Source organism: Fusarium proliferatum (assembly GCF_900067095.1).
Source record: "Fusarium proliferatum ET1 genome assembly, contig: FPRO_scaffold009, whole genome shotgun sequence".
Taxonomy (NCBI): Eukaryota; Fungi; Ascomycota; class Sordariomycetes; order Hypocreales; family Nectriaceae; genus Fusarium; species Fusarium proliferatum.
In genome coordinates, this window is record NW_022194798.1 from 648,649 (window position 1) to 671,991 (window position 23,343).

Genomic DNA, 23,343 nt, shown 5'->3' on the forward strand with positions numbered 1-23,343 from the left:
CATGCATGCGTTGGTTCGTAATGGCCTCGACAGGGATGCAGTGGAAACCCCTCATCAACCAACATACGAGCGGTCTGTTGTTACTTTTTAATCCCTCTTTTAGTTTTCGACGGCGCCAAGTTTAATCTCAATCCGACACTTTTAGCATATCCGGTGCGAATATTGTACGAAAATGTCGTCCCCAAAGTCGCAAAAGTCTAGGTCTCCTACCAAGTCACCTCCGGGACCCCAATCCCCTGCTGCGGTGGGCCAGGTCGCTGAAGAGCAAGCGGCAATTGAAGTTGTATGATCAGGCAATGATATTTCTGGCGCGATTGGATACTGATGAGAGCCTTGGGTAACAGGATGATGATTCGGATTCTTCTTACTCGAAATCGTGAGTCAACATCAGTCCTCAGGCTTTCAGTATCATTGATAGGACTGTAGCACCGGCATTACGGATACCGAGTCCCTCCGTTCGTCGATTATGGCATTCAAGTGGGAAAATGGACGTCGATACCACGCATACCAAGATGGGTCGTATTGGTGAGTTATCAAAGGCGCATTCTCTCTGGTGTTCTAGTCGACTTACAAGGTTTTTTCAAGGGCTCCCAATGATGATCGTCAACAAGAAGCCGAAGACTTGATGTACGGAAAACATGGATGACAAGTACTTTTAACCTTCTGACACGTTCCAACAGGCACGAGGTGTACAGAATCATCCTCGGCAATTCGCTATACGAAGCACCCATTGGCGACAACCCTCAGGTAAGCAACACCCCGAAATGTATCAACGTCCTCTAACTGAGAGGTAGAAAGTCCTTGACATAGGATGTGGAACTGGTATCTGGGCAATGTGAGTCCACATAGGCGAAGCCTGTTTGTAATGATAAGACTAACAAAGTCAGTGAGTTCGCTGACGAGCATCCTTCGGCTGATGTTCTCGGCGTCGACCTTTCTCCCATCCAGCCAAGCTTTGTGCCTCCCAACTGCAGATTCGAGGTTGACGATATCACAAATGAATGGACTTATCCCGAAGACACCTTTGACTTCATCCATGCTCGCTCAATGATTGGCTGTCTTCCCGACTGGACCGAGTTTTACCGCAAGGCATTCAAGTACGTTTACTGTTGAAAGCGATATGAGCTGCTTCTGAATTCTGTAGGCATACTAAGCCTGGTGGCTGGGTGGAGAGCGTTGAGCTTTGGGGCAACTCAAAGTGTGACGACGATACCCTGAAGCCTGAGTCACCGCTACATAAGTGGGTAGAGGTTTTCAAGAAGATTGAATCTCTGACAGGCAAATCCTTCTTCTGGGATGACAAGATGCAGCAGTCCATCTCTGATGCAGGATTCATCAATGTTTCGGGTCGAAGGATCAAGGTACCTATTGGAACTTGGCCGAAGGACAAGACTCTCAAGCAGTGGGGTGCTTGGAATCGCCATTTCCTTCTTCAAGGCCTCGAGGGTTTCTCGATCCGTGGCTTGACGGAAATGCTGGGCGTAAGTTTGAGCAGATGCCGGATCATCTGGGAAATTCGCTAATGGGGCTAGTGGAAATATGAAGATGCTCAACTGTTCTTGGCCGATATGCGCAAAGAATTGACCAACCCAGCTCTGCATGCGTATCTTGATGTGTAAGTCGAGATTGGCTTTGAAAGATCGAAAACATATACTGACCTAGTTCTGGACGCAGTACTGTATTTTATGGACAGAAACCCGAGGCTTGAAATGCTAGTGAAACACATGAATGCTTCATGGGAATCTTGTCGAGATTACGGGTGCAAAGACAAAAGACTGGATGGTGAGCGAACGTCTAGTGAAGTGAAGTAGAATGGAGTGAGGTTTTTGCCTCAGGCAGGAATCCCGAGGTTGGCCCCACCATGCAATGTCAACATCAACAGCTTGACCTACAATGAATATTTAAATCTAGAACGAAATGAAAAGTACGTACGTATCATGGCAACAGAAGACAGGTTATTCGAATGGATTGAAGATATACCCCAGATCTATTCCCATAAACTCTCGCAAGATATGGATAAACCAGAGTCAGCACCAACATCACCAACCCGCGAACGCAAGGGCAACAACTCAGTACAAGCGCAGGAGCTAAGCCCACTCTCATCACTCTCGATACTCGGTATGGACAATGAGAGCCCCCAAACACCCACTAATAAGAGGAAATGACTACACACACACGAAGATGCAGATCTCGGGCCAACCCTAGCCAGTCAAAGCATCATCGCCCGTCAGCTCCAGCGCTTCTGGTCGCACTCGCTCTACATCGCCGTTGAAGAGATAATTTCTGGAACTTCGTCTTGAAGAGGGAGGTTTGGAGACCGAAGCACTCAACGTTAATGTTCTTATAGCACTTCCGAATACAGAGGCAGCTTCTCTGTTGCGCACCATGCGACGCATCGGTAATTGCAAAGGCATCCTGCCCCAAGATATGCGCGACCAAGTTGTACAAAGCCACAGTATAAAACAAGACGACCTAGACGACTGGGACTCGGCTTTCAAAGATTCGAGTGCCTTTGCTCACCTTCCTGGTCGTATTCCATCAGCCAGAGAGATCGAGTTGGTCTGCAGCTGGACCACAGACTGCATTGATTCCAAGCATGAAGAGGCTGGCTGGAACGACGAGGTTCATTTTCGTTTGCTACAAGCAAGTTTCAGGGAGCCAGGGGAGAAAATTGGAGGACTCTTTCACATTACTACCAGGCAAGCAGCCCATTCATTTGCCTGTCTTGATTTAATCCCTTGCTGACTCGTTGCAACAGTTATACGGCTCGTCCACACAAGAACTGGCTGCCAAGGTCAATTAGCTCCAAGATGGTTGAGTTTTGCGTCTACGCTGACTCAAAACAACAAAACAATGAGACAGTTAAGTCCTACGAGGATTTCTGTCGCACAACCCCAACCAGATCCGTCAACCATACCGACTTTCAACGGTTACAGACGCATCCGATATTGCTGGGCATTGACACAAAGGCAGGAAGCAATTCCGATGCAGCTGAGCTACAGGTGGGAGTCTGGCAGGCCGCTCAATGGGCATTCCTCAGGTCGTCGCTATCTCGGGCGCTGGGCGGTGAAAGCTCGATTGACCAGCAGAAAAAACGAGCGGACGACGCCTTATCACGGTTGCAGTTTATCCCCGCTGTCATTGTCCAGGGACATAGATGGCTCCTCGTTTTATCAACGCGCCAAGGCCAAAAGACGACACTGTGGAAGAGATACCAATTCGGTAGTACTTCTACAGTCGTGGAAACTTATCAAATTGTGGCGGGACTGAGGCAGTTGGCTGCCTGGGCCGACCATGCTTATCTGCCGTGGTTTATAGGGAAATTTTACATATTGTATAAATGAGATAAGAACATCTTCTGCCTACAAGTAGTGAGGACTTATCAGTAAATAAATAAAGTATTATCCTTTTAATGAAGTATTTCTTATTAACTATACAAGCCATTACAGCCATTCTGGCATCACGGATTTGTGATCGATGAGGAAAAAGGAACACAAGTAGACTTGGGCCTCATCCGAGTTCCCATGGTTGCTTCACTCACCAGTGGCCGTGTCTCTTTTAAATGCCTTGTCTTACCCGTTGATCCTGTACTTAAAATGGCCGGCGTAACTCCTTGGTTGTGATTCGCGCAACGCTTGCCCGTGCAGTTCCTGATTTAGTAGGATCTGCAGGAGGTGGGCATACAGCCCGACAATGGCGCCAAGTGCTTCCGCTTCTCCGTGAAACGGATTTCGAGTGATATTTCTGCCGCGTGGACCCTGCAGAGTCATTGAGCTCTCAGAACAATGTCCTGCGGATCTGCAGACTTGTTTATTGGCACCGCTGGGCTCTTCTTTCCCTGGCCCGAAGAAGTCTGGATATGGCTAAAGGCCTTTGGTGATAACTGTGTCTGCTCTATACTGAAGCACGACAAGGAGGAAAGAGAACTGATTTGTCTTTATGTTAAGACTTTATAACTTTTAAGTTTAAGCTAAGTTATACTTTCACCTTTATTTTCACTTAAAGCTAAGATCTTAAATTAGCACAGACAGACAGAACTTAGTTAAAGTTTAAGCTTATAATCTTAGAGAGAAGTCAAGACAACACAGTATGTAATTACTAAGGTATTAATTTCTTAAACTGGTTACAGAGCCAAAAACACGCCGTGCTACTAGTTACTGATCTCTAAATCTGTGGTTTAACACGTCTATGTACTACTTGTGTGCTGAATTCCATTGTGTTTTCTGTCCTCGATGTATATGACACCAGAACTGCTAATTTTGCAGATGCGATAATCGATGTGGCGTAGAGTGAAGAGAAGATTAGAAAGGTGGGAGGCATATGACCTATGTCTTATTGGGGTGAAACAGAGAGATCGGGGAAAGTACTGCCGAATTGCCGTACTCCACGATCCATACGGGATGTGTCCCGTATTGAGACGAGGTGGTCTGTGACGTTTTGACCCCTTTCGAAGCGAATGCTGTTGATCCTCCATGCCCCCACACAGCCCCCGCCTTTTTCGTTTCGAGCTCGCCAATGAAGTGTAGGAGGAACCGGATTTCGGCTTTCAGACGCTGAGATGCATCGTGCTCGGACTTTGAGAGAGCCGACCTTGCACCGTGTCCTGCATCTCCTTGGACAAGACGAGGGCCCAAGTCAAAGACATGTTTCATCGGAACCGGCAAGTATTCCGGTCTCGCCAACGGTTATAGCAAATTGACTATAGATTCCCTTGTCTATAAATACAACGATCTGCAACTGCCCAGTCTTGGAAGAAACCAACCGAGTGAAGACAAACAAAGATGATTTTATCTCCTAACGTCACTGTTCTCTTCCCGGCATATGTGCTGGCGGCCGTATGTCCCGTTTATTTTGCTTATGACCTTGACTCGAAATAACAAAAACAATAGGTTCTAATCGGGTTGGTGGTGAAAGGTATTTACAATGTCTTTTTCCACCCGCTTCGCTCATATCCTGGACCCTTTTTGGCCCGTGCAACACGTCTGTACCAGATCTACTGGGATCTCCAAGGTGTGATGCACACCAAAACCAAGGAATTGCACGATCAGTACGGCGGAACCGTCCGTATTGCACCGGACGAACTCTCGTACAATACAGCTCAAGCATGGAGAGATATTTGCGGTAAGATACATGACCCTGTCCTGTTAGAGCCATAAGCTAACCTTGGTCACTGTCGCTGTTCAGGCCACCGCACCAAAGGTCGAGTTGGCAGCTTTGAAAAAGACCGATCCTTCTTCAACCAAACAGTCAATGGCGCCGATCATATCCAGATAGCTGGCGATAATGACCATCGGCGAATGCGACGTCTTCAGTCGCATGCATTCTCGGAAAAGGCGCTCCGCAGTCAGGAGGACCTGCTACAGAAGTACGCCGATCTTCTGATGCAGCAGCTCCACGAGCGGGCAGCCAACCCGACCACGGCCATCGTGGACATGGTCAGATGGTTCAACTTCACCACCTTTGACGTGATCGGAGACCTCGCTTTCGGTGAGTCTTTTGGGTGTCTGGAAGAAGGTATCTTGCACAGGTGGATCACTGGCATCTTCTCCTTGGTCCGCAGTGGGAACTGGATCCGAGCGGCTCGGAGGTTCCCTCCGCCGCTGAACTATCTCGGCAAGATGTTAATTCCCCGCCATCTCCTCGAAGAACGCAAGTATCAATTCATTTTCAGCCGAGATAAAGTTAATAGGCGAGTCGAGCAAGACACTGATCGGAGTGATTTCAGTAAGCTTTTTCCTTACTTTTAGACAAAAGCTAATATTCTCTAAAAGTGTCTTATATACTACAGGCGAATGACGAGAAGGGTATGAGTATCGACGAGCTTTACGTAGGAGCCTCATTCCTGATTATCGCTGGAAGTGAAACCACCGCCACACTACTCTCTGGAGCAACCTATCTGCTATTAACAAATCCACCAATCCTCGAGACACTCAAACAGGAGATCCGTTCATCGTTTACCGATGAGGCAGACATCAACCTCCAGAATACAGCCCCACTGACCTATCTGAACGCCGTGCTAGAGGAATCACTACGCATGTATCCGCCTGTGCCCAGCACCTTCCCGCGCCAGACTCCGTTGTCTGGAGAAATAATCTGCGGTCAGTTCGTCAAGGGCGGAACATCGGTCGGAATCCACCAATGGGCCACCTTCCGGTCGGCGGAGAATTTCCACGACCCGGATGTGTTTCACCCGGAGCGCTGGTTGGGCGACCCTCGATTTGCTGCGGATCAGAAGGACGCGTTTCAACCTTTCTCTCACGGTGCCCGCAACTGCCTTGGAAAAAAGTAAGTCCTTGCCTTCCCCTTGCAACTTGAAAGAAATAGATAGGTTTCGTGGAGAAAGATTCTAACCGGGAAAAGTCTGGCATATGCCGAGATGCGTCTTATCCTCGCCCGGCTGCTGTGGAACTTTGATCTTGAGCTGCAACCCAAATGCAAGAATTGGATTGCAGATCAAAAGACGTATTCCCTGTGGCAAAAGGTTAACTTGGATGTGAAGCTTGTGCCTGTGAAGAGATAGGGATGCGTTATGCACTGTGGATCTTACAACAGCTTGCAGATTCATGTGAAGGATTCTAAGCAGATACTAGGATCAAAATTGAATGGTATCAATGGGTATTCTTGCTCTTTTGCGGCCTAGGGTATTATACTGTATTTACACACTCCAGTATTGAAGCATATTTATCAAATCATTCTCCTTACATGACTCAGATCAAGCAGTGATGTTCACACGTCCTCTCTATCAGCTCCTCTACTCGCCTACCCAATGAATCACAGTGGATTTTGACACCATCATGGACTTTCTATACACTGAATTGGTCTCAATACTCCTCAATGCCTTCAATCACGGACTTGATGGTGCCTGGAGACCCCTTTTATGACCAGCCAATTAACAGACCAGTATATGAAGGACCCGTGAGTCGGCAAGACGGAAAGGAAGATGGACAACAAACTCGCATATTTGTACGGGCTCGATTCCGTATCTGAGCAAACCTACCGCAAACCTTTTGATCAATCAGTTGTCAACCTGGCATCATCGCCGCCAATATGGTAGGAACGATCTACGCAATGATGGAAACCCATTTTATGGCAAAGACGACGCAGGCTGAACCACCAAAAGCGGATATCTTCAAGAAGCATAGATACGCACGAAGATCAGCTCACGAATACGATGCAAAAGCCAAGCTACTCAAGTTCCAAGTTTATGACAACTTCGATAACGCAACCAAGGTGAAGGATGAACTGTGGGATCTGTTACGAAAAGAGAAGATCTTGGAGAAGTGGGATGTTCAGGGGGTATTTCTCATGGCCAGCATGGGAGAGGTTTTCGATTGTTTGGACGACGAACGATTGCTCAAGGTTTTCATCATGCCGACTTTGGAGGAGTTTCTCGATCGTCTCTTTCCCTTCACCGCGAGTGTTTCATCCAAAGAGACAACTATCGGGCAAAACCTCAACTTCCTCAACCGAAGTGATTAGGACGATATTTTGAAGTAGGAGGAAAGAATACTACATATTATTCGGCATGGTTGCGATTGGCTTTCCATTTCTCTTGTCGAAGACGACTTGGGCACGAGAAATCTTGCTGAATACGGATGTTCCATAACCTGGCTGAGATTCTAGCGTAATGCAAAGGAGAGACAGAGCACATCCACGGAAGGAGTAAATAATTCCGCTTGAGCCGGAGGAGTGCTGATAGATTCCTTCATCACTCTGAAGAAATCGCTGCAATAATTGCAGGGGCAGTGAAGCGCTTCAATTCAACGCTGTTATACTCATCTCTATATTCATGAATCAGTATTAAGATTCCTTAGTGTGATGGGAGCTTTCACTGAACGTGCTGTTGATTCTTTGAATCACAGTGGCGTCGAAAGTTCCTTAGTCAACCTGGCTTTTGGTGCTTCACTATCCGTCTTTGACAAGTTCTGTCACTGTTCTTGGACCGACCACGTCCATCCGACGAACAAAACTTCTCGCGGTGCCTATATAAATGTGCTGGGTTCCATGTGTGTCGAGGCATTTGGAAAAGGTCGTGTAGTAACTCATTCAAACACGCGCGAACACAGCCCCCCAGCATAACCTTTTGTTTTCATCCTCGCACAAAGAAACATATTCTACACGATGCTAGCCCCAGCCCCGCGCCTGATTCAACTAGAAGCCCACTTCATGCCCTACCAAACAAAGTCCGAGGTACCGAAAAAAGATGCTTTCGCTAAGGCTTGTGGCGCAACGCTTTACGGGCAGATGTATGACCCTCAAACCGGGTTACTTAAATTCACTCTCTTTTACACTGTCAATTCACCCATGAAATCCCCTAGAAAGTCAAAGGAGTTCCTTTGGGGAGTTCTTGAGAAGATGGGCGTCTTTAATGGCTGGTACTACTATCGCATCTTTGTCGTGGATGAGCATTTGACAGTACATGAGCAGTTTCTTCTGTAAAATCAGGAAGAGAACTTAACTCGGGACAAAGAGACTCAAATCGCGTATTTGTTATATCTACGACAGTGAAAAAGAACGTCAGCCTCTTACAGGCATCTAGTGATTAATAGAAGTAGTATCTCTCCAGTCACCCGTAACGTTTGAGACTGCATTAACAGCAGGACTGTCTGGCTCATATAACTCATGGTTTCTCAAACAGATTAAGTCGCTTATATCGGCGTACAGTGAGGACCTGTATCTTTAAGTATTCAAAAGACGAAACTTCCTCTAATGTCATATATTTAGCTCGTGTATGCTGCGGAGTAACCCCATGAGGTTGATGCATCTTTGGTAGTGGTATCCATTTGAAGCGGCCGAGAAATGCACAGAACCACAGCTCAAAATAAATAATTATTGCATCGACCACGGAGCCGCCATGTAACACATATCCGGTCTTTGGCACTTCCCTTGAGCAGCCATGGATCGGGATCAAGCTAGCTTCTAAGTTTGACATACTCAAGTTGCTGTGCAAGAGGGAACTACGCTGTGACTAGCGTCTGACTTCTGTTGATCACGGTAGTCTAGAAGGTATCACAGTCTAATTTGGCATTACGTGCTTCACCAACTCCCCTCACGAGCTTGAATCACTGGCAGTGGAACAGCAGTGAAGCAAGTGTGCTGCATACTGTTAGCAGCCTCTATTGCAGGTATATGAGCACCGTTCAGTCCGCAAACACTGACGACGAAACAACTCAAAGTGCAAATGAACACATTCAATCGTGCCTCAACACAACACCCCCTGAAATTCGTACACTTTACCCTTACACAGAAACTCACACTCACAATGTCTGCACCAGCACCAGGTACAATACAAATGGACGCCTACTTCAAGGACAAAGGATACCAGTGTAACTTGCCAGATCGTGACACTTTCAGGGAATATGGCGCACTACGTTACCAACGCTCTTACGACCAGGAAACTAGGACATTGAGATGCAGTCTTGATGTTGACATCAATTCTCCCGCAGATGCCCCTCGGGAGGTGATTGACCGCGCTTTTGCAGCGCTTAAGAGGGAAGGATTTTTAAGTTTTGGGAATTCCATCGACTGGTGATCACGGATGATCAGGGGGCTCGTCATAAACAATTTCTTCTATAATTCGATACCAGAGGCGTGTATCCTATCAATATTATCGGCGAGGATGCTTTGATTCATCAATAAAATAAATATTTATATGCCTTTCCTCCAAGCCAGCATGTGAGGCGAGGCAAAATTGGCTAGGAGCTTTGGATTATTGACTTGTAGGTTTATTTGACTTGCTCCTCGTGAAAGACTTTGACCCGGTACATGAGTTTATGCAAAAGAATGTATGCTCTCAAAAGGTATAAACGAATCAATAGTTAATGTCTCCCTATACACCAATTCGCCATATCATATGATAGAGTTGTCATATATAGTGAGTTAAATGAGTTTCTATCTCTTTAGGAGTGGTGCATCTCTTGATAATTGGAAGGCAGAGGCAGCAATATGGCCTGGCACAGACAACCATTGTATGCAGCGCTTTGAGTACCTGACACGAACCTATAAACCCTTCACTCCAACCTTGAGTAGCCAAGGATCCGAGTCAATCTGCTTCCTGAGATCTCCAGATGCTAGGTCATTTACATCCCATGTAGACCAGACGAAACGACCGTGAAGGAACTCCGCCTCTGGGGAAGAAGCCCAGACAGCGAAGCCACCAGGGATATTCTCTGGGATGTGTCAGCCACTGGTACAGAGCATAGAGGTGGCAGATAAACATACCATCTGACCAAGGTAGAGTGTCCTCGGTGTATCCGGCCTTCTTTGCTGCTTCTGTAAACACAATCGATGGGTGGAATGAGATGATGCGCATGTTGGACTCTGGCGTGTCACGAGCGATCTGCTGCAAGACGACAGCGAAGGAGTTCTTGGTCAGTTGATATCCAGGCATCTGAGGCGCGCTGTCCCAACGATGGATATCTTGAGTTGACACCGACACGACGAACTAGAACGGCCTGTCAGTCAAATATGGTAAGTAGATCTCGGAGGCTGAACCTTTTGTTTGGTGTGACCCGGTTGTTTATAGAATCTCTCAACGAGGTACAAAGGAGCGTGGACGTTGTTCTCAAAGTCTTGCCAGAGTCTATCTGCGCCTTGCTCCAAGACTGGCTTCAGCTCAGGCTGACCAACAGCATTGACAATAAGAACGTCAACTAAAATCTTTTCCTTCTCCAAGTCATCCCAAAGCTGTTTTGCCTGGTCTCTGTTGAACAGGTCGCAGGTACGCCAGGTCACGTTGGTGCCGGCGTAAGCCTCATCCAACTTGGAAGCGGACCCTTCGGCAACATCATCACGGCGACCTAAGATGATGACGGCCGATGCACCCGCGATGCAATAGTTTCGTGCAATTGCGTGGCCAATGCCTGTGGAACCGCCGCAGACAAGGACCGTTCGACCGGCTTGCGATAACTCAGGTCGCTCGGGGGAGATGGCTTCGTAGGGTTTGGCATGGTTTCGCTGCAAAGTGTTAGTTGGAAGGTGAAGTCAAGATGCAGGAGATATATCATACGATCGTGATACCGTTAATAGTTGCGGTGGATGGATTCATTGTGGATAGATCGATGTTTCCGATGAGACTTCAATCACACGAGATTTCGCAAGTTCCAGATTTTGTCTGATGATTCGATGGTTATATATACTTTTCTGACGTTTCTTATAAGGATCACTCTATGAAGTCGACGATTGGCTATCACGGTGTATCTCTCCTCATAAGGTAAAGATCCGCGCGTGGGATTCCCTCCCTCGTCTCTTTTCCTCTAGCGCTGACGCCTGAAGGAACACGTTGGTCTACTGCTTACAAAGTCTATACCGCATCGTCTCATTGCTTCCGAATAGAACCGGAAACTCATCCATAAGCAGGCAGCCCGCTATTCGGCTACAGAGTACTAATCCAATCGGCAATATCTAATCAAGGTTACGTGGTGGAGTCAACACGGAATTCCGATTCAATGGGAAACTGCACCAAAGTCCGTGCACTGAATCTGATGCCCAATATCCGTGACGGGCCGGATAAAGTCCTCAAGACCAGTGATTTTTTAATACTTGTCGGAAGTAAGATTAACGAGACTGCAAGTGGTGATTGAACGGCCGTTTATGCCAACTCATCATCGAACAGTTGTTAGCTATCCAGTTCTCAACCATCAACACAAGATCTTCTCAGAACTCACTTTCACAATAATATCATCCATTGCGGTGTATCAAGAATGTGGATGATTGTGACACTGAAACTTTGAGACGGAGTTTCTCTGACAATCGCTTAGAGAAAGGCATCATAAACACTTGAAGCGGGCACTCGGAATTCGAATCATGGCTCTTGATAGAGATATGTCAGCACTGTATCACGATGTGTTAAAATGTATCAAAGCCTCAATATCAGCTAAAGAAGTGAATTCGACTTTACACTACACAAGCATTGACCGGCTATGTTAGATTCAATGCATATCACTCTGTTTCTCCCCAAAAATGACCAAAATCTCATATACTAAGATGGTTGTTGTGTTTAAGCAAAAGGGCTATTAACCCCCGAGACTTTGATCAAAGAATGCATTGACCCTTACATGAGGCCATGTGCAGACTACGCAACAAAGACCATCAGGTTCACTCATGAGAAAGAGAATGGTAACGCACAGATGATGAAGGCCGAGATGTGGCCAATGTTCCATAGATTGCAGATGTTTAATGACTGGGAGGTCTTTGAAATAACTGCCTTTCGCAAGGATAGGAAAACCGAGACCCTCAGCGCTTGAGTGCAAGGTTTGTTCCTTTGGCATTACGCCGAAGATCGACTTGGCTGGTGGATAGAGGGAAGAGGTGTATGTGGCCGAAGAATGCTGCATATGGAAATACGCCTGTTCAATGAACTAAAAGTTCCAAGTGACAAAACCAGGAAACAGCTTGATACTGTCGCCACAGATTCTTGAGTAAGAGGAACATCCGCCAATTGGTTCATGCTGTTCGGCATTCGTGGTTCTACCTGCTTGACAATGGAATGTTCATAAAACATCTGAGGATCGTAATTTGAACGACAGGATGTCCCTTAGGACAAGCAATAATATATTTTATAGCTTTTATGGTATTTAATACAAATTATTTCCCACTTAAAGCTTCCTTTTTGTTTAAACTATCCCCTTTGAGAATAGCGTTACAAACTTTGCAACTTGTTTCCTTACCGTCTAAGTCTTACTAACAGTTTACCCTTCTAGGTTCTCTTCAAGGATGTCTGGAATGATTCTACAGGCAATTTTTGCGCGTAAGCCGCACCACTCACCTAATATCCTGCGTGACGCAGACCGGCTTCAAGCAGCCTGCGGTACGGAGTGCGAGGTTGACATTATCGCTAACAAGCTTAGGGTGACGGTAAACACAGACTGTAAAGACAAAGATGTTGTTATGACGGGTCTGACAATCAAGATGGAGCAGGAAACCCTTTTTGAGGACTGGGAGCTTCTGCCGGGATGGACTTGGAAGCCTGAGAAGAATGAGTGTTGCTGCCGTATTCTTTAAGGGTGAGTTGCACAGTAATGTGGAAAGGAGCAATCTGTTTGGGATAGATAGTCCAAGAGGGTTTCAAAGAATATTAGAAAAGTAAAAAGAGATATACTGATGTCCCGATTCTTGCAGATTCCTTCGCACAAACAATCTCTTTGTACACCTCGCTTTACCCTTGACCGCATATATCATCTATTTATGGTAGACCTGGGTTTCTTCGAGAAACTTCCTAAGTCGAAATACAGATCCTCGTGAGCGGGCCTGTACCAGAAATATCTGTTCAGGTGGCTGACCCTGGACTGGCGTATCACATTCCGCTTGACGAAATGTTTCAAATGCTCATGCAGTAATAGGCGATCGATATGGCTATCCTTCGGGCCTAGTTAATCCTATACGTTTAAATCTTGTACCTCTCGACTTAGCTGATGCTGCGTGTCCTCAACAGAAGGCAGTGCGATTATATTAAGCTTGTTTCTCCTGTGGCTGGCTGACTGTAAGATACCAAGCCCGCCACATTCCTCTACACTGAGACTTCACATATTCTATCAAGTTCAATAATGAAATATGACGTGATTCAAGATTAGCAGAAATTTGAACCACAGGAGAGTATCTACAATAGCCTAGTAGTAACCTAACAAAAGTCTGAGTCGCCCGACCGATTTGACATATTTATATAGGAGCCTTAGTCCATGATACTTTCCATCTTTCGGAAGCGAATCACCAGCTCCCAACTACAACATCCCTCAACTCAGAAAGTCCAAGATGGTTCACAAGATTACCTTCGATATTGAAAACCGAACTCCCTTCTACCTCATTCCGAACGGGCAGTTTGCTTTTTGGGGCAACACCAATTCCGGGCCTGAGACTGTAAGTCTGTTACTCTTCAAGTCCTTCTAGCCATGCGAATTGCAACTAAGCCGCTTTGCCGTATCAGATCAAACCTTACAGCATTGGCTCAGGTGGTGTGTTCTAAGCCTCAGCAGCCCCATGGGTAGGCTCTGCGGGAATCAGCGGCTACACAATCGCCAATCCAGCAATTTGGATCGCCATACTTGGCAGTGATCCGGACTGGAGCGCCGAAGCTAACAGTGCTCGTGTCGCCATGTCTACTAAACCACTCACAATGGACAAGGATCTCTACAGCTACATGTACTCTTCCAATGTCACTAACCTGACCCTGCCAACTCCCAATGGGCACATCAATGTAAGATTCTTGTGATCTCATAGTTGGCAAACACTGACGCAGATGTCTAGCTGACTTGCAGCATCGGCAGCGATGACGATACTACTGCCCTTTTCACATTGACCTTCTATAAAGGCACTGGTGTTACATACGAGGCTCTCGGAGTTGTCGTACCTGAGGAGAAGTAAGGATGGAGTAGCGAGAGGGTTGCAATATCTGGGCTATACAGAGGATCTTTTACGGTGCCACTCTGTACCTATTCTTAGCCCGCTATGTTTGCTGGCTGGAGAAGGACCCCCACAAGCGCCGTTATACATGGACCAGAAATAAAGACCATGATGCAGACCAAGGATAAAGGAAACCTCAGCTTACCAATGGTGCTAGTGCTATGAAGCAATGAGTGGGGATGTAATCGGAGAGAATCTCCGAGTAGTCGTGGAGATTGGAGGTATGGTAGCTGCGTTTAACTCGATCTTCGAGCCGGTTTGTATTGAGACTCGAAGCGGGTCTGGATTGCGAGTCACAATGCGCAGATCTAGTTGCGGAAGAATATGGGAAAGAATTGGCTGACGGGCTATATCTAAGGAATGATCTTCTCTGCATTACCAATTGACTACATATCTGTCGTGTGCCTTTTCTCCGTTACAAGCCCATCATGATGTCAATCGCTAGCATTAGTCCAAACCTTCTCAATGCCAAGTTCCAAACCTTGAATTCCACGAATTTAAGATTCCTGCTCAATCCTGATTTTTTTCCTCTCACCGGCCGTCTTAGCCGGAAACTATGCATATAAACAACACCTCATCTAGATCTCGATAATCTGAAACGGTGACGATGGGAATGACGTGGGTGTAGTTAGAGCTAGCTCAGTAGCTCCTGTAGCTAGCTTGGTAGCTTGTAGACCCAGACGTTGGTGGATGAGGTCTAGGCCAGAAATAGGCTGGTGGCTGAGACAGCCCTGATGTCACGACGCGGAGAAATCATCATGAGCGCATCAGCCATGACGCACTAGAGTTCAGCCCCAGATTTCTTGCATGGCCTGGTAAAGAGCTGAAGAGATAAAGGGCGGTGCTGGCTCGATGGGTGGCTTGTGTTCCTCTGATCTTATCATTTACCACTGAATCAATTGAAACGAATCATATTATAATTCTAGTAATCGGGTAATCGATAGTCAACATGAGTGGACTTCGAGACAATTTCCAGCCAGTCCTGGCCGAAGATGCCCCAAGGTCGCAAAGCAATGTCGAGCGCCGAGACTCTGGTCCACTGAAGGACATTATTGGTAAGAAGATGTCAATTTATGAAACAAAGGTCTCAGTATTCTGACTCTTGCTCCGCAGCTCAACAGGACAGTCTTTACAAGTACATCAGCGTATGTTCCCCTTCGGCCGTCATCGTGGCTGGTGGCTGATACTGTCTAGTGGGAGGATCCCGCACGAACTATCGGATCATACTTTGCCGCCTTAGGCTTTATGCTCGCCGTCCACAACATGCACCTCACCCAGCTGGTTCTCAAGACTATGGCAATTGGCCTTGGAGGTACCAAAGAAGACTCCCGATTTTCTGGAGATGCTAATAATGCCATACAGTGATGTCCATGGCCGAGTTCGCTGGTCGTTCCTTTGGGCCCAACAACTTTGTGTCTCGCATGCGACCCCGACAGTACAAGACTGTCCCAGAATCGACTCTCAACGCTACCCTTAAGGATATCCATGACCTCATTCAGTATTCCGTTGTGCAAGCCCAGAAGGTTATCTTTGCCGAAGACTTGGAGAAGACCTTTGGTGTAAGTAAATCCCTGTCGCTCAATCGGGCCTCGCTTACAGACAATAGGCATTCGTTGCAACTGGATCGCTTTACTTCCTTATCCAATTCATGACCCCATTCGGCATCGCTATTCTCGGATTGACCACCATCTATATCATCCCTCTCGTCACTTCACCACGAGGACGAGGCATCGCCCGAGATGGCATGGCTCGTGCTCAAGAGATCAGCAACGCAGCCGTTGACCAAGCTAACTCTATTGCCCAAGACCCCAAGGGCACCATGGCTAACATTTCTTCCATGGCCCAAGATACCGCTGGTAACTTGAGACAGCGCGCTGTCAACATGGTTCCTGGTTCAAAGCAGACTGAGAACGGAGCTGATGTTACTTCAACTGTTCATCACAGTGCTTCTGGACCCACTCAGGCCAGAGATATTTCCTCCAAGTTCCCTCAAGATGACTCCAAGTCTTCTGAGCAGTCGAAGCATCTTGCGTCCATGGGCTCTCGTGGTATTTCAGGTAGCTTCGACCGATCACCAATCAAAACTGTTCACGTCGACCCAAATCCGTCCAAGGACTTCTCCCAGAGCAGTTTTGACAGCTCTTCTTCCCAGTCCAAGGACACTCCATCTACCTTCTCCCATGGCACCACTGATGATTTCCCCTCCAACACGCAGCCCACTCTTGGCAAGTCCGAGGAGAATACTCCTAGCTTCTCCCAAGGCGCAACTGGAAGTCTTCCTTCCTACGGACAAGCTACCTCCAGCAAGCCTCAAGATATCACCCCTAGCTACATGTCCAGCAAGGCAAAGGAAGCTACCTCTGGTTATTCCTCTAGCCGCCCAGATGACAAAACCTCTAGCTTTGGTTCCAGCATGAACAAGGATATGTCTTTAGGCTTTTCCCATGGCACCACCGACGACTTCTCAGCTTCCAGCAAGACCAGCTCCAACTTCCCTCCTAGCAAAGACCAGGATATGCCCGACTACGCTCAGCACCGAAAATCTGTCAACTACTCCAAGTTCCCTCACGTCAGCGGCGACAGCTCCGGCATGCAGTCTGCTACGAACAAACAGTCTGGCTCTAGTACCCTCTTTGGTAACCAAGCTCCTACTGGAAAGAAGCCTTCCATCGACGAGACCAACTATTCACTCCAGAACACAAGAGACATGACTTCGGACTATCAGCACTTCGTTCCCCGTGAGGCTCCCAACCGTGGAATGCTTGGCTCTCAGGGCGATACCTCAATGGGTAAGATGCCTCTTGGTGAGCTGATCGATGAGAAGGAGCAGGCTGGAAACAAGGCTCCGCCGATCTCTGGTGGTGGCCTGAATGCCATGAAGTAGTATTACTCCCGATACAAATCCCCGATCTCACAGTCTTTCCTTCTGTTGTTCAGTTTGCGGTCATCTTACCAGCCCTCCGAACAAGAGATCTTGGGGCGATACAGCTTTTCCCCAAAGACTGTCTTTATATCTTGTTCAGAGTCTGATCTAGGCGACTGCGAGCTGAACACAATTTGGAGTTTGGGCAGGACTGGCGCATTTAAAAAAAAAATACGGTTAACCAACCCACTATCATTGAGACTATGCCACAGTATCAGAAGACTGTCACTTTGTAACACTATATATGAAATTAGTTTATGAGATTAACGACTTGATTGACTTCAGTCCTTCTACCATCCCTTCCGGTGCTTTCTGTATAGGCCTACCAAGTTTACTGATTCAGGCTCTGTGTCACGCTCCTTGTTAGCCTTGGCTGATAAACGAAGACTGGTATACATCCGGGACCCTACAAAAGACCTTAATACTGCCGAACATAAAGGAGCCCCGGGGGGGATGGGAGAGTTTTGTTATATCAGTTACGTACATGTAAGTTAAAACAAAGGTTGCCGTCGCCGCGTCTGCATGGCCAATATTCGAAGTAAGCTACATCAACATCAGTCTTCCGTCAAGAGAGCGCTGGCGGATGCTCACTTTAAGCGTCCTCCCCTCAAATTCCGTGCTGGCATGACGAGGTTCGTTATAATAATGATGATTGTAAGCGTCCTGGTTGATACTCAGATCGAAGGAAGCGAACGAGACACACGCCCAGTTGTCACGAACGCTCAGGTATGGGTTGCTTGCAAGGAGGCGAATGTAAACGGTGGCGCCATTCTTGCTGGTGAGAGAATATCCGACTATCCCTGCAGAGCCGACAAACGGTGATTGCGAAGACATTACATGACCGCCGTCTCCTTTTTGGAAAGGTTTGACCTTGGGACCTTTTAGCACGCGTGTACAGCGCTGTTTGTTCAAAGCTTACTGTTGTCGGTCCTGCGGCAAAGTCGCCCCAGTCACTGAAGGTTGTTGGGTTTGGCACTAGAGTGAAGGGCGTTTGATTATCGACCGCGAACAAAATCTGGTTTTTGGTCATTTTTGCAGCTGCGTTGAGGTGACTGTCGAGTTTGGGGGAACGGTCTCAGCCTGTGGAAAATGAGGCTATCGCGAGCAAGCGGCCGGATATTATATATCACTCTATCTATTACCGAACATAAATTAAACCGCTGTTGAATCTGTAGCTCCGTAGCTCCAAATGGGAGCAGTATGACCCCTGTCTCCAAAAAGCCAGTGCAGAAACGCCTTGTGAGGCTATTGATGACGCTAGACTCCTCCACCAACCATTTAAGATCTTCCGACACACCTCGCAGCACCGCTGACTACACAGAGGCAGTCTTTCAAGCCACTCTGCTCAAAGTCCAATAATGATGCGCGAGCAGACACCCACTGATATCTTGAAGGGTTAAGCTGCTTGCGTGCTATGGAGACATGTTACCTTAATTTAATAAATTGAGACAAGCGAACACCCACTATTGAATAGATTAGGCAGAATCATGGGCGACAACGTGGCAGGACACGGATATCACGGCACTTTTTAAGCATGCCAGCGTTAGCTATGCTGGGTAATCAATCGGAGAATGGATGAAGTTTATTTTTTACTTTAATTGTATTTAGCAACAAAGCTCGAACATACTAACAAACGACCGTCAACGCATCCATTGGTTGAACCTATAGTGAGGCGATTGCACCTAACATCAACATTAATAATCAGCTTCAGGACGGTAGAAATAGTCATAGGCCTATCATCAATCAGTTTGCATGGCAGAATGATTTAAAATTCAACCAATAATTGCGGATACTGTTCATATCACTTCTTCGTCATTCTTGCCTTTTGATCGGATATCCGGAAGTCCGATATACGTCATGAATATGGATCACCGGTTAATAAGTGGGCACGACCTTGATTTAGGAGCCGGATCTCTGGACAATGAAACCACGAGATAATTCTTACATAGTTTCACGAAGCCTCAAAATGTCAGATCCCAGGTCGCCACATCTCAAGAAGCGAGATACCCCTCCATGGGGCTTATACCAACGCGAGAACTTCTGGAAATTAAATGAAGGCCAAGTTCCACCATTCAACACCCGTATGATGATCCAATACCAGTTGATCTCATTGATGCTGACACGACACTCTTAGACCCCGATAAGCTTGAGGAGCTCGCTAAGGCGAAACTCACTGAGAATGGCTGGCTCTACGCTTCATCCAACGCAGGCCTGTCGGATACTCACCTTGCAAACCGTCAAGCTTTCTTCCGACATAAGATCGTGCCTCGCCAGCTGGTAGACACCAATGAACGATCTACTAGAACGACCTTGTTCGGCCATGAGCTTTCTGCGCCGTTTGGAATTGCGCCTATTGGGATCAACAAGATCTATCATCCGCAAGGCGAGCTTCCTGTTGCCAAGGTCGCTGGTGAGCTCGGCATACCTTACAGTCTCTCAACTGCGGGCTCCTGTCCGATTGAAGATGTCGCTGAGGCAAACGATACTGGTCGGAAGATTGCACAGAATAGCGAAGAGGGCCATCGCATTCCTGAGGGTCCCCGCTTCTTCCAGCTCTACTTGCCCCATGACGACGAACTGACGTTGTCACTACTCAAGCGAGCTCATGATTCCGGGTTCTCTGCTTGTATCTTAACAACAGACACTTGGCAGCTTGGATGGCGTCATGACGATGTTGCGACGTCCAACTACGCATTCTACCGTGGCATCGGCGCTGACTTAGGTCTTTCGGATCCCGTCTTCCAGAAGCGTTTAGCCGAACATAGTATCGATCCAAAGAAGCAGCCCGCCAACGCCGGTGCACTATGGATCGACAACGTTTGGCATGGTCGCGCATGGTCTTGGGAAAAGGCTGTCTGGGCACGAGAGAAGTGGCAGGAGATCAGCGGTGGAAAGCCGTTCTTAATCAAGGGCATTCAGCGCGTCGATGACGCTGAAAAGGCAGCTGATCTTGGTTTTGAAGGTATCGTCGTTAGCAATCACGCTGGGCGGCAGGTTGATGGAGCTATCGGGAGTCTTGATGCTTTGGAACAGATTGCTGATAAGGTTGGCGATCGTATCGTTGTGACATTCGATAGCGGAGTTAGAGGAGCAGCTGACATCGTCAAGGCTCTCGCTCTGGGTGCCAAGTTTGTTTTTGTTGGGAGACTTTGGATTTGGGGACTTAGTATAATGGGAGAACACGGAGTCAGGCACGTGTTGAGGGGACTGTTGGCAGATCTGGATATCCTGATGAATGTCGCAGGGTTGAAACAGGTTGAAGATATTGATAAGAGTCTTATACAATCCTATCCTGTAAGTTACAAGAGCAAGCTATAAGTTACAGATACAAACATAGGATAGAAACATATTAAGGTAGGTGGGTGGTTGTCGTTGGCAGGAGTGCTGTTAGCATCATTCTACTGTTAAACGGGATTAATGAGTACAGACATTGCGTTAGTATTGCTCAGCTTTACGCGATACGGTCTGAACAAGAACTATCAGCATGTGACGGTTGGTTCAATGCTAAGCGTTATTAAAGTGTTACGTCTCTTAATAATAGATTCAATATATACTAGGCTTAATTGATATTAAGAGGTTTTAGTAATAGCTAATTAGCTAAGTTCTATTTACTGCTAAGTGAATGTATACATATACTTATAATAATTCTGTGGGAGCGACGCCACATAAGGTTTTCTTCGATCTTGGGAACGTCAGTCCCCTATGTGGTTAGTTGGTGGTGTGGGGAAAATTGTGAAGTAGACGTAATGCAACTAACAGAATTGTAACAGTATATATAGTTATTTATCAGGCAGTTACACATCAGTGGACTTGGGGTTATTTTGGAAATGTAGTCTAATATAGCGATATACCCTCTACATGCCTTAAAACTATAAAGAATATCATAACTCATTCTTTACTTAGTGCCTAATAGGAATGTAGCTTTATAACCAAGAACTACTAACCATTGCTTCTTCTGTGTATCCCTCTGTTTACTGCCCCCTATCCTTGGGCACCAGTAAGGATGATATTGGTATCCTATTCCAGTAAGTAAGCTTTTGGTTAATAGACATATCATACTCTCAAGACTTACACAGCCGCCTCCCTTAGGGACGCACTGCCCTCCTCCAACTGTAGGAGTCTGACAGTTGCTGATCGCATAGCGGTCGTAGGTCTTATCCGTCTTGTGGTAAAGATCGATGACAGGGTTACCATCGGGATCTTTCAAGAAAGTGACTTGGACGTCACTGCAGCCGCCAACGTCCTGGGTTCCTGAAGGGTTGTTGTAGTTCTGCTGGCAAGTACCAGAGAATGCCACGTTCCCGTTGCAACCCCAGAAGTCAGAGACATTAACCAGGCAGCTTGGGATGCAACATCCGGATGAGCCTGTACACCCTGCTGCGGTGCCTGAGTCTTCAAGGCCGAGATTGCTGGCGCTTGTCTAATAGAACACGTTAACTCTCGAAGGACGAAAAATATGGATTGTGGCTTCCCACAGTCGCCCAGAGCAAGGCAGAGCTCAGAAGGAATTTCCCGATCTTGGAAGAAAACATTATTCAGGTTTAGTGGTGATTCAGGTAAGATGTTGAGTGTTGCGAGTGATGATAGAAAGCCTCTTGCTTCGTGGAGACGGCTGGCTGTATTTATACCTGCAATTCACAGCACTAAAGTGTACCAGTCATCCTCTGTCACGTCCTCGATCCGGTGACAGGCATTGAAGGGATGGTATGCAAGGGTTAGCAAGGCTTGCTTGCGCCTTGGATGACCATATGACAATTATCATCATCATTATAGTCTCTACTACCTTGATGCTGGGGTATATTTTGTAACCAAGTTTTCAGCGAAAATCCTGCAGGATCGTGCAGTAGTGGCTTGTTCGCGGATGCGTCAGCCCAATATGGGTCGGAATCATTGCTGGTACGACTTACTCGAGACAGGTGTAGGTCCTCATATTTGTCAATAAAGACGAAATTTCGCAAGCAAGTTGAACCGCCATCTTACAACACCTTATACCTTTGTTGTCAGTTCCTGATGCGACGATGTCATTATTCTTAATTTGTCAATAGCGAGGTCAAGTAGTTAGTGGTTTGTCATGACGAGATGGGCATCTTCTCCAGGTCATTTTCTCAGGTATACGCACTGACGCTTTCTGGTGACCGTTTGCCAATTCGATCGATCGAACGCTTGATTTCTTTCACAAAAGTTCGATGTCCTCCACATGCTAGTCTGATTGGTCTATTTCGTTCCACACCGTGCTGTGGCTTATTGCCCTTTAGTTGAAGTCATTTCCTGTTTTTTTGCTTCGAATCCTTTGCAATGTGACCGGGATCTATTCAAGTGCGCTTGTTGTGAAGCTAGCTTGTAGCTGGAACTGTTTAACCATCGTAGAATTCGAGCGGGCCGTCGGAGAGAACATTCATTAGGACGAGCCACAGGGTCTCAAAAAGCCATGGCAGGTCGGGACTTAGAATCGTTCGAACCTTAATCTGCGCAGTGCATGTTATAACTATTCCGTACACACTACACAGCATGATTTTCCTTGGCTCTCTCGGGCCCTCCCGTGGTGGTTATGTTTCCCGGGAACTCGGCAAATATCCGAACCTAAGATTAACACGGAATTGACCTGATTCATACATGTCACATATTTTCGACAGGGGTTGCTCGCCTGTCGCCCGCTTGGTTATACGAGCGACTCCACAAACACGATGTCTCGTCAGCCGCCACCTACATCAACCATTTTATCACCAGACAGTTTCATTGGCCCGCATCACAGTCTCTTCCTTTTCCGTCAGCTAGCCCCAAGCCTTCCGTAGACTAAATCCTTCCGTAAATGTGGCCGTAGAGGCGGGGCTAAGGAGTGAGGATGGTGTCTGGATTCTCTGTAGAGGGAAAAAGCCCGTGACGGTAATGGGCCAACCTTCCAGTATCAGGATCCGATCGCTCGCTGACATCCTGGCCTTACGACTAAGGTTATTGCCTGCACCACAGAGATCGGCAAGAAATAGCACTCATGCTTAATGACTGTCGGGTCTAGGTAAGACAGA

At 47.0% G+C, this 23,343-nt stretch overlaps 9 protein-coding genes across 9 annotated transcripts; 6 read left to right on the top strand and 3 right to left on the bottom strand.

Moving 5' to 3' along the window:
• Positions 1–172: 172 nt before the first annotated feature.
• FPRO_15571 (uncharacterized protein) lies at positions 173–1,708 on the top strand (the record flags this gene model as incomplete). The annotated part of the gene is made up of 10 exons (XM_031220095.1): positions 173–283; positions 345–376; positions 427–525; positions 586–627; positions 681–747; positions 795–835; positions 888–1,097; positions 1,145–1,481; positions 1,533–1,615; positions 1,675–1,708. 10 exons carry the CDS (start codon positions 173–175, stop codon positions 1,706–1,708), a joined length of 1,056 nt encoding a protein of 351 aa, XP_031085788.1.
• A 3,073-nt stretch (positions 1,709–4,781) lies between these two features.
• FPRO_15570 (related to cytochrome P450 CYP3/CYP5/CYP6/CYP9 subfamilies) lies at positions 4,782–6,520 on the top strand (the record flags this gene model as incomplete). The annotated part of the gene is made up of 5 exons (XM_031220096.1): positions 4,782–4,835; positions 4,890–5,121; positions 5,185–5,724; positions 5,772–6,285; positions 6,361–6,520. The coding sequence occupies 5 exons, from the start codon at positions 4,782–4,784 to the stop codon at positions 6,518–6,520; spliced, it is 1,500 nt and encodes a 499-aa protein (XP_031085789.1).
• A 527-nt stretch (positions 6,521–7,047) lies between these two features.
• On the top strand, positions 7,048–7,479 carry FPRO_15569 (uncharacterized protein; the record flags this gene model as incomplete). The annotated part of the gene is made up of 1 exon (XM_031220097.1): positions 7,048–7,479. The coding sequence occupies one exon, from the start codon at positions 7,048–7,050 to the stop codon at positions 7,477–7,479; it is 432 nt and encodes a 143-aa protein (XP_031085790.1).
• A 2,520-nt stretch (positions 7,480–9,999) lies between these two features.
• Positions 10,000–11,047, bottom strand: FPRO_15568 (uncharacterized protein; the record flags this gene model as incomplete). The annotated part of the gene is made up of 4 exons (XM_031220098.1): positions 10,000–10,169; positions 10,222–10,444; positions 10,495–10,956; positions 11,009–11,047. 4 exons carry the CDS (start codon positions 11,045–11,047, stop codon positions 10,000–10,002), a joined length of 894 nt encoding a protein of 297 aa, XP_031085791.1.
• Positions 11,048–13,749: 2,702 nt separating this feature from the next.
• FPRO_15567 (uncharacterized protein) lies at positions 13,750–14,358 on the top strand (the record flags this gene model as incomplete). The annotated part of the gene is made up of 4 exons (XM_031220099.1): positions 13,750–13,854; positions 13,922–13,949; positions 14,022–14,191; positions 14,242–14,358. The coding sequence occupies 4 exons, from the start codon at positions 13,750–13,752 to the stop codon at positions 14,356–14,358; spliced, it is 420 nt and encodes a 139-aa protein (XP_031085792.1).
• A 988-nt stretch (positions 14,359–15,346) lies between these two features.
• FPRO_15566 (uncharacterized protein) lies at positions 15,347–17,281 on the top strand (the record flags this gene model as incomplete). Its single annotated transcript, XM_031220100.1, has 5 exons — positions 15,347–15,452; positions 15,511–15,542; positions 15,592–15,709; positions 15,760–15,956; positions 16,004–17,281. 5 exons carry the CDS (start codon positions 15,347–15,349, stop codon positions 17,279–17,281), a joined length of 1,731 nt encoding a protein of 576 aa, XP_031085793.1.
• A 582-nt stretch (positions 17,282–17,863) lies between these two features.
• FPRO_15565 (uncharacterized protein) lies at positions 17,864–18,350 on the bottom strand (the record flags this gene model as incomplete). The annotated part of the gene is made up of 2 exons (XM_031220101.1): positions 17,864–18,190; positions 18,240–18,350. 2 exons carry the CDS (start codon positions 18,348–18,350, stop codon positions 17,864–17,866), a joined length of 438 nt encoding a protein of 145 aa, XP_031085794.1.
• A 936-nt stretch (positions 18,351–19,286) lies between these two features.
• On the top strand, positions 19,287–20,638 carry FPRO_15564 (uncharacterized protein; the record flags this gene model as incomplete). Its single annotated transcript, XM_031220102.1, has 2 exons — positions 19,287–19,401; positions 19,455–20,638. The coding sequence occupies 2 exons, from the start codon at positions 19,287–19,289 to the stop codon at positions 20,636–20,638; spliced, it is 1,299 nt and encodes a 432-aa protein (XP_031085795.1).
• A 663-nt stretch (positions 20,639–21,301) lies between these two features.
• FPRO_15563 (uncharacterized protein) lies at positions 21,302–21,852 on the bottom strand (the record flags this gene model as incomplete). Its single annotated transcript, XM_031220104.1, has 3 exons — positions 21,302–21,337; positions 21,393–21,740; positions 21,796–21,852. The coding sequence occupies 3 exons, from the start codon at positions 21,850–21,852 to the stop codon at positions 21,302–21,304; spliced, it is 441 nt and encodes a 146-aa protein (XP_031085796.1).
• Positions 21,853–23,343: the final 1,491 nt, after the last annotated feature.